We start from the raw sequence: 12,683 nt of genomic DNA, 5'->3' as shown, positions 1-12,683 counted from the left end.
AATGATCAGATGTCCACTTCGGTCGTTGTGCAGGATTTTATTCCTACTTTAAATGAATACAAAGGAAGGCTTCGTTAAAGCTTGTCGCACACTGAGCCCGAACGGACGCGCCCGAACAGAACCGAAACGTCCGATAGAAATCGAAAGCATGCATTCTTACCTGACTGCGCACACTGGGCCAGAACAGCGAACGAGCCCCAGAACAGACGGAAACGACGCAGTATTCTTAGAAAGATATTTTTTCTGAAGCGTCGGTGGCGTCTGACAGGCTGCGCATGCGCAGGCAGAACGACTGCAGCGGTGGTTTTGGAGAGGTTGCTGAGGAATTCGGAGGTTATTGTGATAGCAACAATTTGGTTTGTGTTTGTTAACTATAATAATTGTTTTCACAAAAGGAAAAGGAATTATTGTGAACATTCATTAAGTATGTAACAATAAACATTGTTGAAAGCATGCAAAACAGTGTGCCTACGGAGAGTTATTTTGGTTTATTTTGTTAACTGTAATAATTGTTTTCACAAAAGGAATTATTGTAAACAATTAATAAAGTGTATAACATTAAATATTATTTGAAATCTAACTTTTTATTTACATACCAGAGTGTTACAGCTAGCCGTTCCTCTGTTGAAATACAGCTTCTTAAGTCTGTATCTTGTTTGCATATGTCTGCTTCTATATGTAATAGTAGTTCACAAAATTTTTCGTAGCTCATACGGAAAAAATATTGGAAGAACTTTATGTTGTCCCGTTTTAAATGTGGGAATAATGTTTTATATTCTTCCCTCCCTTGATTGGCATATATTATGTATCCACATAATTTTGTCGATTATAATGCAGAACACATGACCTTCTACAACCAACTGGCTGCGTCGGTTCCGTTCTGTGGCTTCTGGCTCATGTGTGCGCGCTGGACGTCGTTTCTGTTCTGTTCTGAGGCTTCGTGGCTCGGCGGCGGTTCCGTTCCGGCTCAGTGTGCGGCAAGCTTAAGAAATAGGTTCCCCCCAAATCTGGTTTCAAGGAAAACTTTAACCTTCTTGTCTGAGCTTAGCCGAACCTGAACGCCCGATACCCTAATTAGTAGTCTGCAAGGTTACGATTCCAGTTATCGTTTTGAATATGACAAAAAACTTCACCATAACTGAAACAACTGAATCAAAAGCATATAAACTGTAAGATATCAAAGACTGAAGTATGTACTAAAAACCACAGAAAAGTCTTTATTAGGTAACTGGGGAGGTCGGAAACATTATAATGACATTATTCCTAATAAACATGTTTAAATTATCTACCTGAAAAATGAACAAGACTTAGTGGACGACTTCCTTCGCAATCCTTATGCAGTTGAGTGAATAAAGGGTTTTAATTGTGGCCACCATATATTTAAGAGATTTCAAAGATAAGTTATTATTCCATTGATGTTTCCATTGATAATCCAAAATACTGAAGTGTTCCAAAAAAGAAAAGAATCACAGAACCGACCTTTTTCGATTTACTCAAGTGAAATGAAAATGACGAAAATTCAAAGGATCAACATTCATTGAAAAACAATAGTCATTACTTTGAATCGAGGATAAAATATAAACAGCACCAGCTAAAAAAATAGAGTACAAAAAAAAAAACAATATTATTTAAAGGTAAAAAAAAACAATATTATTTAAAGGATGGCTATGCTCAGCCTCATGGAAAAAGAGACAAACAACGTTGAGTTTCAAAGCGTCTCTTGGTTTCATTTTTATTCAAAAGTCGTCGAGAAAATGGAATTCTATTTCCACAACGACAATTTTACATACTCTTGTTGGATGTGGAAATGCGATCGCTGTCATCAAACGATTCGTGAACCCTTGTTGGATGTGGAAATGCGATCGCTGTCATCAAACGATTCGTGACATCCCTTTATTTTTATGAAGACTTTTAAGTAAAACTTGTACATTATGAAAGTTCTTATTGCGGTTTATAGAATTTATTTTGTTTAGCATCAACCATCAGTTTTATGATCTTTCCTATGAAGAAAACAATGCAACTTAATCAACTGTTTCCCAGTCCAGGATGAATTTGCTCAGAACAAAATTATATTCCTCTTTGATTACTTGATACGATATTTAGCAAGTGGAAAACATTTAAGACACAACGTTAACAACACATAATAGGCAGGATCCCATACATTCCTTACGACTCAGCTGCCACATGGAGGTCAAGGATCGAAATTGCCTTCGGGAGGTCCCCTGGTTTTTGTTCAGAGAGCATTACCGACATCTGTTGGAGAACATTTGATATTGCCTATACTCTGTTGTTTTTCCATCTGTCCATCCGCCTGTGGTGTCTTTGTATGGTAACACTGCGTCCCGGGCTTTAAATAGTTACGCTATGTGTAAGTTTTAGGTAAATAAAAGGATATCTGGGTGTACATTTGCAACTGAAAAGGTGTAATATTTGCTGTATGCGAAAGTACACCGTTAATATTCGAAATAGGATACTATTATTATTGTTGAATGTAAGCTGAATGTAACTATCTAAAGCCCGGGACGCAGTGTTACCATACGGAAACACCACAGGCGGATGGACAGAGGGAAAAAAACAGAGTATAGATGAAATGAAGTTTTACGGACGCATGGAAGATGGACAACTTAATCAGAAGAGACAAAGGCGTAGATTTGAAAACGTTCAAAAGTCTGTAAAAAGGTAGAGTTTCATCAGGCATATCAGAAAAGATATTTATCTAGATCTGTTATTGTGATTCAAATATATTTTGTGTCCTCTGAAATACTAACTTATAGCCTAATCTTGATAGTTAATGTAGGCTGTTTTGCAATTTAAGTTTTTTTTTTTATAATGAATGTGCACAAAATTGGCAATACTGTACTAGTTCCTGTACTTTATATATAATTTATATACTATATATATAATAATAATATATATATAATATACTTAAGATATAATATATATAATATATATATAGTATAATAATAAACTTATTTATACACAGTAGTTATATACTATCAACAAGGAAGCATGCATACAATTCCTGATTTTATAGTAGAATAAATCCCTACAGGTGCAGTAGCCTTTTATGTATATGAAAGAGGGAAAAGAACGAGAAAATAGTCGAATTTACATATCTTGCTATTTCAGTGATTTGAAAAAAAAAAAAAAAAAAAAAAAAAAAAAAAAAAAAAAAAAAAAACAGGAAATCTCTCACTTTACACCACCTATTTGCAGCCCCGGATTAGTGACCTCGCTTATTCGCGGATTTATGTGTGGAACATATATCTACATCGCCTATTCATGGAAATTTTTCATGGAGAACTATTCACTAATTACTGTATTTTCATATAATTTTCGTGACCAAATATTTTTCATGATAAAACTATTAAAATAGGGAGATATAAGCCTTTTTAGAGGGAGGGTGAGCGTATGAATGATCAAAATAGACAGTAACAAGTGTTTTTAGAGGGGTGTCAAGTATTCACGGATCTTCGCTATTCGCGGTGGGGGGTGGTAGTTGTGGTCCTTATCCCCCACGAATCCCGGGGCCGACTAAATAAATCAGGTACTACATGGCAATTTCGCATGCTATTTGCTAATTGCTTTTGAATAAGCTGAATCTCATCCAGTTTGAAAGATAAGTCAGGTTGCCCAATTAAACGATTTTGATGGAAAATTTAACTTCTAATTACCTGTGGGAACTTCCACGTGAAATTCCACTTGAACTCACCTGTCTATGTCGCTCCAAGAGTTTGAGGAATTCAAAGTCATCATCATCATCTCCAAATGGATTGGTGAAGCTCTCACCCACCTTCAGCCACCCGATGTAGAAGAAGAGTTGAAGGAGAGTGAATATGGGGAAGTAAACATTTGTGTGACCTTTGAGATGCCTCTCGGGTTCTAAGCTCTGTCCACCAACCACAGACGAGAGGTAGAAAAAGTACACCACAATGGCCACGACCTGGCGAGATGCAAAAGAACATCAATGTGTGTTGGGAAAAGATCTTGTGACCATACCTTAGCATCTAATGTGGTATAAGAATATAACTATATTAAGATAACTTATAATGGACACAAGTTTAACAGTCAAACTTCAACAGATTAAAATATCGTTACGTAATTAACAAGATGAAACACATAGCCAAGTAAGTAGTTAACAAACAAAAGTACTTATATAAACAGATATAAGAAATCCTCCCGTGAAAATGAAAGAGGGAGGTACCTCCTGCTTTAATTTTCAAGTGAGGATCTCTTATATACTTCACCCACCGGACCATTATGGAATTACAAGATATAAACAGATAAAAAGAGAAATTAAAATATATACCAGTGCTGAACTATAGAGAAATAAGGTAAAGGTATCAAAATGTAAGGAAATAAGGAATTAAACTAACATAAAATATTCCAAAAAATCCCTCCAAAGCTTCACAGGAATATATATGGATGTCTTGCCTATAGGAATTCCATAGTTTCAGTATGTGGTATTTTGTAAATAATGGTGTTGCATAGTTTCTTGTTCCAATACATTAATGAGCAAAGTTTTATGTTGATGAAAATTAATTTGTTGTTAGATCTGATATTACCACTGACCCAGTTAATGTTTGTGGCACTTAGAAACTTGTTGGTAATTGTCATTCTCTGTATTTATTACCCGTGGATTTCTGTGCTACTAAAGTGTGGCACCATTAGTGGTACTCTTCTCAGCACTATGCACGGGAAGGAAATTTACGAATTCCAAGTAAATTATTTTTCTGAAATGCAAGGCACTTCAGAAGAATAAAAACCTGCATTTACCCTGATGCTACTGAGGCAAATATTAACTGTGGAATTAGATATAGGAAAATGGAACTATATTCAATATCTACACACAATAATAATGAGATCTTAAAATTCTAAAACGTAGTGTACAATACACTATCCATAGATTTTAAAACGATATTCCAGTAGTCGGAGATCCACTTAATATTACTTGTTTAGTATTGCTTTTATAATATGAAAGTGAAAATTGAATAAGAACAAAGATATGACTTCGTACAAGTTATGAAGTCTCTTATCTCTAAATCTGCATGAGAGTGATCTAAGACACTCTAAAACACTACTTTGTTTCCCCGTTCTTTCAGTGCTCTTTGACAGAGGTTGTAATCACAGAAGGTATTTTTTATGACCTAAGTTCTCCGTTCCACACAAAACTTATGAAGAGTAATAGAATGGACATGACAGTGATATTCAAAGTTACTGACAAGAAGGTTGGCGAAAATACGATTTCGTCCTCAAGAATGGTTTCATAATTCAGATAATAAGAGTAAGCAATGATTTCTTAATTCTATACAAGTCTCACCTGGCAGTAGGCCAGAGGTACAGCGCGCATCGTCCAGTGAGATAATTCCATGCATTTACTCTGGATGTCAAGAATTTCAGTCATGAGGTCTATCTTGTTGTGAGTGGAAGATATATATTCATCATTTTGTGCCTTGTCAACAGTCTTACAAGCCCACACTATTGGGACGTATGTCATGTCTACCGAGGTTCTGCTCCTGAGGTTTTCTATGATCAGTGTCTCTTCCGCCGTGAGGTAGCCTGCAAGAATAATAAGAATCAACGGCGTTGCACGATGTGATAATTGATATGAGTTGAGGGAAAGAGTCTGGAAGGAACATTATTGGACCTCTTCATAGAAACAGTTATAATACGAATTCCAGTAGAAAATGCTACTTTAATTACAATGTTGGTAAGAATCTATGTATTTGAAGAGATTGATGGTCAGTTGGCATGGCAGACTATACACAATAACAGCGATCATATTTAAATATATAGAGATTGACTTTTAAACAAAACCAATTAACATCATGCTTACTAGAGCCAAATTCTGTGCTTTGCAAATAAAACATCTCTGGTTGGTACAATTAAGTTACCCTTATGGTAGTTAGCAATTATTTTAGGATAAGTTTAATAGTCCCGGGCTGTTCTCTACGCCGAGTACAACCCTCATCAGCCAACTAGTTAACACTGCTTATGTCCATAGCATTGTCCATAGCATACTGGGATGCAACAAAGCTTTCCTAAATCGCTTTATCTTACTTGAGATTTGGACTGTAATTTGCAAGCATCCATACAAACACACACACACAAACGCTCACACTCACACACACGTGTACATATATATTATATATATATATATATATATATATATATATATATATATATATATATATATATATATATATATATGAAATCACAAATTGTTCCTCTGTTCAGCTGAAAATTAAAAGAGTAACTGTCATTTTTCGACTATGGTGGACGCGATCAGAATAAAAGGGGTGTAAACTATCAGTCCCAAACCAGATGCGTTTATAAACTAATGTCCTCTAAGAGGAAAATGTAAATGGTTAAAAAGATAAAAGAAATGGTATCACTTAATAAGTTTATCCTTAGTGAAACGCAACATGAACTGTAACATTCATCCACGTCGACATTAAATTCAGTCGATGTGTTTTGAGAGGGAGAACGATTAGAGAACGCACGAATGACTATACTCTGTTTTTTTTCATCTGTCCATCCACCTGTGGTGTTTTCGCATGGTAACACTGCGTCCCCGGGCTTTAAATAGTTACGCTATGTGTAAGTTTACAGTAAATAAAAGGATATCTGAATGTACATTTGCAACTGAAAAGTGTTTTAATAAATTACTGTATGCTAATTACACCGTTAATATTCGAAATAGGATATCATTATTATTGTTGAATGTAAGCTGTATGTAACTATCTAAATCCCGGGACGCAGTGTTACCATACAAAAACACCACAGGCGGATGGACAGATGGAAAAAAACAGAGTATAGTAAGAGCAACAAGGTTGTGAAAAGGACCTTAATTAGTTGACGTGTACCATAGAAATTGCGAAATAAATATGCTGCCACCTTAGTTAAAGTCTGTAGTTATATAATTCTTTTACATCTAACTGATGTTCGATTATGCAGTGAAGAAAGACAAAAAAGGTAAGAGGATGATTCATGTATGATACAATGAGACTTTTCCAAATTGACAATGCATTTCCATTACACACGAAAAATCAACAAAATAGGCTTCGCTCGTATAAATATAAATGTTAATTTACATGAGGTGATTTGAAATAATACATAACATGCTTAACCAATTTATCCCACCTTCACTAGTTAAGCTCCGTAGAGTAGGGTACTTCTTCCTCACTGAGGGTGAAAGTTTCTTGAAGGTCATGGCAATCACAACATTCACATTTCGAATCACTGTCTCTCGAATTTTCTTGGATTCCCTGTCCTGCAAAGGAAATGGTAGGCAATTACGGGAGAGAGAATTAAGGCTGTTAAAACTGGGAGGTTTAAGTGTTGACCATGATCATGATAATACTTCAGCAGTTAAATTTTATACCTAGTAGTTGATGTTTTTTTTTTTCTCTAAGAGTGGAAAAGTTAAGTATATCTTAGATTTACCAGACTACTGAGCTGATTAACAGCTCTCCTAGGGCTGGTCCGAAGGATTAGATATTTTTACGTGGTTAGGAACCAATTGGTCACCTAGCAACGGGACCTACAGCTTATTGTGGGAACCGAAGCACACTATATCGAGAAATGAATTTCTATCACCAGAAATAAATTCTTCGGATTCCGCGTTGGCCGAGCCGGAAAACGAACTTCGGACCACCGGATTGGCAGCCGAGCGCGAAAACCACTCGTCCAGCGAGGAACTTTCTAACAGAGTGGAAATTCTTCTTAAAACGTATTCACAGACATATACATAGATACATGTGAGTATGTATGCTTGCATGTATGTATGTATGTAGATACAGATAACTACGCAAACAGTTCAACTTAATAGCTTTAAATTTTCTGTCTTAATTTTTCTTTCTTCATTCGCAATCAATGTTCACAATTCACTTACGTTAAAGAAATTGCTTTAACAATCCTTGGCCTCCATAGATTTTTCATCTCTCTTACAATTTTTTTTATTTATTTATTTATTAATTTTTTTGCACACACCCTGCTACCTTCGGCTCTTCACCTATTATGTGCCTCACCTCTTCTCCCACATATCTTTATAAACAATTATTTCCATCCTTCAAGCATCCATACTAACACTTATTGCTACATCTTCCTGGGTTTCCATTCAGTTTCATATCCTTAATCTTACTGACACAAACTAACTTCATTTTTGCAAACACGTTTTACTCTTTTACTGGTTTCCGCAGTTTCCTTTCACTATTTCGAAATCAGTACTGTCTCATCTGAAAAAATTATCCTTTTCATATTCCACTGTCCTTTCTCTGGCTTCTTGCACCTCTCCGTCGACAAAGATATAAAGTAGTCGTGGACACATAACACGCCTTTGTTTTTAAGATCCAACTAGAAGCTCTTGTACTACTCTCAACATCTCTCTACATAGAGAGCCCTGAACACCTTCTTCTCTATTGACTTTACCAAAAGCCTTTTCTACTTCCAAAAATACCAGTTACAGCCTTTTTCCCTTTATACTTTCAAACTCTTCCAGTGACTGTTTCAAAATCACTCGACTTCTTTCAAACGTGCTTCATTAAAAATTGTAATAGTTAAGACTATTTGAATCCATTGTTTCTGCTGGTGTTACAAAACTGACTGCGTTATTCGATAATTAACTGCTAATGCAACTACTGGTTTTATTCTATACTAATTAATAGTGGGAAACCAATTGGAAAACAATTTATCAAAGGGTCGGCGTAATAACTCACCTGTCCTCGGATAAAAGATGTGGTAAGTATTGCTGTTTGATCAGGCCACGGGATATTTCGGAACATTTCCCACCATCTGGTGAAGACGCTGGTCACGAAGAATCCTAACAGGGACGTAACTGGGAGTGAACCGCTCATTTTCGAACAGTAAATCACCACTTTCTCAAATATTCTGGAACGGCATATCTTAATTTTATTTATGTTCTCTTTGATTGCACCTTTGATGATATCCAATGGGTATCTTTCGTGAGCACCTACATGAAAAATTCCTCACTTAGTTAGTTAACAAATTGTCAGTCACTCCATATCTAAATATGTTATTTGTAAATGGCAGAAAATGAAAGCGTTTGCCTTTCCAGTTTCGAAAACTGATCAAACCAGTAAAATCTATCTTAGGAGAACATGATGCATCTATTAAGGTGTTAGAACTATTCAATTATTTAATTCTTTGAATGTCACTCATTATCTGGCGAAGCCTTCCTCAGAGAAGTCTTTTATTCCAAAGTTTTTATGGTGATACCCATCCTTACGAAAAGCAAATGTAATTTTGAATCAGTTGACAGATATTGTTGATAACCTGTCAGGGTTTTCATTACAGAAATGGAAAGGTAATGGATTTTCACTAAATAAAGATTTAGGGATGAGAATTTGATGAATGACCGTTTTTTTCTATTAAATTATCATGGTATGTTGATTAATATAGTAAATTGATTAGCCATAATGCTTTCCACATATTTGATATTGAATATTCATACTAAAGAAGCTACTTAGAATTAAACAAAAGGATAATCGTAATCAGTTCATACTTAGGTTCCTATTTTCAATAGTTAAAGGAAAGCCGTTGATAGAACTTTAATATCTAATTACAATAACGACAAATGCTATTTCATTCTCGAGAAACTATACATTACTACTGATCACTGAAGCAAAAATACTCAGCAGAAGAACCTTTATTATAATAAAAAGTTATTGACAAGAATACGAGATGCACTACGCAAGAGTTGGATATAAACAGTATTATCAGCAATGATGGAATCTTATACAGTTTCCAATGAAAAAAAAGAAACATGCCTGTTTATGCTTCTCATTTTAAGCCAATTTAAAAACCATAAAAAATATATGAAATTTACTTAAAATTTCTTTTGTTCAAGAGGACTATTTTTTAGAATTCTCTACATCAAACGGCACACAATTTAGAGAAGAGGCTGGAAACAGATCGCAATAAAAAATACTTTTACCTCAATTTGTATTTTTTGGTTGCAAAACAAATTTTAAGCACAAACGTAGCTAATCATACTCATCTTAATTTAGGCACAGCTTAATTTACTTCTTTGACAATATCTAAAATAAAATGGCAAAACTTACAAAGCTCTAGAATATTAGTGATAGTAAAACCTGATTTATGTATGAAAATAAAATCATTGCTTCTTTTACAAACCTCAAAAATGACTGTTACCACGTGCAAACCTATTATTCCTAAATTTTATACACTTAGAAACACTCACATTTTGTATTTATCACTGAGAGCAAACCAATAAGTAGCACTTATTGTGTAGTAGAGGATAACGAAGAGAACCATTTCCTTCCAGACTTGCCTGTATATACTTCCCCGCCATCTGTAGGTAATGAAACAGAATGAGTGAAGATATTAGCACATATGTCCATGGCGTGAAACATTCCATTATCAAACGTTTACTGATAAACTATTTTCCTTGTGTCTTTAACATTCCTTTCTCTTAGAAAAGAGCCACTTTGAATGTTTTTTTCTAAATATAATTCGATGAGTTTCTTGGAGCCTGAGAAAATGAAGTGCCTACAGGCATCAACAAAATGAACCTATTTTTCCTTTAATAACGCCATCCAAGACTGCCACATACCATTGGGTGTCAAAAGCAGTTAGCAACAAAAGAAGGGACTGCGGGCAGCTGAAAATTAAATTTGGCAGACTTTAAAACCATTCATATCCCAGATGTTACACTCCAATACAACCAATTTATTCTTTAAAACCGAATAACAAAACATCCGTTGAAGAGACACAGTATCTTGTGTTGTGCCAATAATTGTTGTTTAAGGTAGTGGCTTCATATCTAATATCTCCGGAATATAGGCTGCTTAAATGACTAACATCTACTCTTATATGGTAATTTATAACTTATATGATAAAATGTTACTGGACTCATAATGGTCTTGGTCCTGAATATGAGGGATGATATTGTTAGTTATATACAACTTCCCGTGAATTTGAGATATTCCCGTTTAATGGTAGTTTGAAGCTACATCCACAGAAAATTATTTGCAAAGTAAGCTGAAAATATTGTTATGTATCACCAATGTTATCTATGTGTCTTGTATTAAAATTTACACGTTTTAGTCCCGACAGACTTCTTATGACTTCATAATAATTTCAGTTTTACTGAAAATGGTAACTACGTGACCTTCATATGAAGTTATGAAAACCAAATACATAACAAACGGATAAATTCGAACACATTTAATTCATAGGAAGATTACATAATTAATGACGTTTAAAATATCTGATTCTTTTCGGCATTACATTAAACTATCTTAATATCATATAAAAATGCATTTTATTTAACAACATAGCACCGTTTTTCATGCCAGTTTCTCATCAATCCAGTTATTACACAAAATATTACATGAATGTATTGACCTGATTTAATTACGAAGGCAATGTAATCTATCTGTTTCCTGTTGACGAGAGGTGGATGAATCAATATTCATAAAAAAAAAAACTTAAAGACTACCCTCAGTGACATAAAAATATTATTATAATAGCAAATCTGAAGGAATTCGTATCTTTCAGGTGAATTTATTAGTAAAAGCCTCTTACCTTGGCAAAAGTATCCAGAACAGCCACAGGAAACCGCCCTGGGTTGCCATAGCCCTAGAATAAGGCACAGTCATGCTTGCCTCAAAGAAGAAAAAATATATTATATATATGTATATCTACACACATATATATATATATATATATATATATATATATATATATAATATATATATGTGTGTGTGTGTGTGTGTGTGTGTGTGTGTGTGTGTGTGTGTGTGTACATACGCACACCCACATAATAATAATAATAATAATAATAATATAATAATAATAATAATAATGATAATAATAATAATCTGAGTGTGAATTCGTACGTATGTGTCAGTGAACTCATGGTTAACTCGTTTGCATAGTGCCCTACTGCCATGGTACCACCTCCATTCAATAGCTCCAAAGGTGACACATAAGAAACAATATCCAGTTGAATCCAGTTCACATTCACGATTCCAGGTATTGACCTACGAGCTGCTCACTCAAATGCTCCGTGAGTTACGTTTCCCTCAGTCCTCAGAGCTGGGCTACTACATCCGTGAGAAGTTTCTGTAGTTAGTGATCAGTAGGGAGCCTTTATTTGGCCATGGTTGATGAAGATTATCATGGAACTGATAAGTATTATTATATGAGAAGCATGACGCTGTACGTTTTCTATTTAAGTACACTAGCGTGCTTAGGCGTGAAGCCAAGGATCTTGCAGTGCGTTCGCAGTTATAGCACGCCGCCATAACGACCAGGTTATGAATGATTAATAACCCGGTCAGTGATATTAAATGATAAAGTTGACAACACCACAAAATGACTTTGGGAGTAAAAACTATTTTCAATAAACAAACACATATCAGACAAAATTATTAAGGAAAGAAAAATAGCGAAGAATGATTGATCACTCGGCAATGAATGAAATATCCTGGACTTCCGTAGGCGCATTAACGGAAAAAGCTTTCATCATTGGTTATTGATTCGTCGAACCCTAATGCACATATGCTTGCAGGACTGACTTGATATCTTTGCGTTTGTCTTCGTATTTCGTTGTGTTCATATTTGTGTTTTAGTTTCATTAGTTAATGGATATAATTTCCTTACACGCGTTTCCAGAACGCTTTACCAGATTCTAACTG

At 34.9% G+C, this 12,683-nt stretch overlaps 1 protein-coding gene across 1 annotated transcript in view; it reads right to left on the bottom strand.

Annotated features, from left to right (window-relative positions):
• Positions 1-1,560: 1,560 nt before the first annotated feature.
• LOC135196181 (bestrophin-3-like) overlaps positions 1,561-12,683 on the bottom strand; it is an 11,579-nt gene continuing 456 nt past the window's right edge. The window contains exons 2-8 of the mRNA XM_064222771.1: positions 11,569-11,648; positions 10,223-10,333; positions 8,718-8,889; positions 7,144-7,273; positions 5,321-5,559; positions 3,713-3,943; positions 1,561-2,253 (exon numbers count right to left, since the gene is read on the bottom strand). Of these exons, the coding sequence (XP_064078841.1) occupies positions 2,167-2,253; positions 3,713-3,943; positions 5,321-5,559; positions 7,144-7,273; positions 8,718-8,889; positions 10,223-10,333; positions 11,569-11,642 (1,044 nt within the window). The 5' untranslated portion in view covers positions 11,643-11,648 and the 3' untranslated portion in view covers positions 1,561-2,166. The remainder of the gene's footprint in view (positions 2,254-3,712; positions 3,944-5,320; positions 5,560-7,143; positions 7,274-8,717; positions 8,890-10,222; positions 10,334-11,568; positions 11,649-12,683) is intronic.

Source organism: Macrobrachium nipponense, chromosome 23, assembly GCF_015104395.2.
Source record: "Macrobrachium nipponense isolate FS-2020 chromosome 23, ASM1510439v2, whole genome shotgun sequence".
Lineage (NCBI taxonomy): Eukaryota > Metazoa > Arthropoda > Malacostraca > Decapoda > Palaemonidae > Macrobrachium > Macrobrachium nipponense.
Note: the sequence above shows the minus strand (reverse complement) of the source record. Positions and strands in the feature narration are given on the sequence as shown.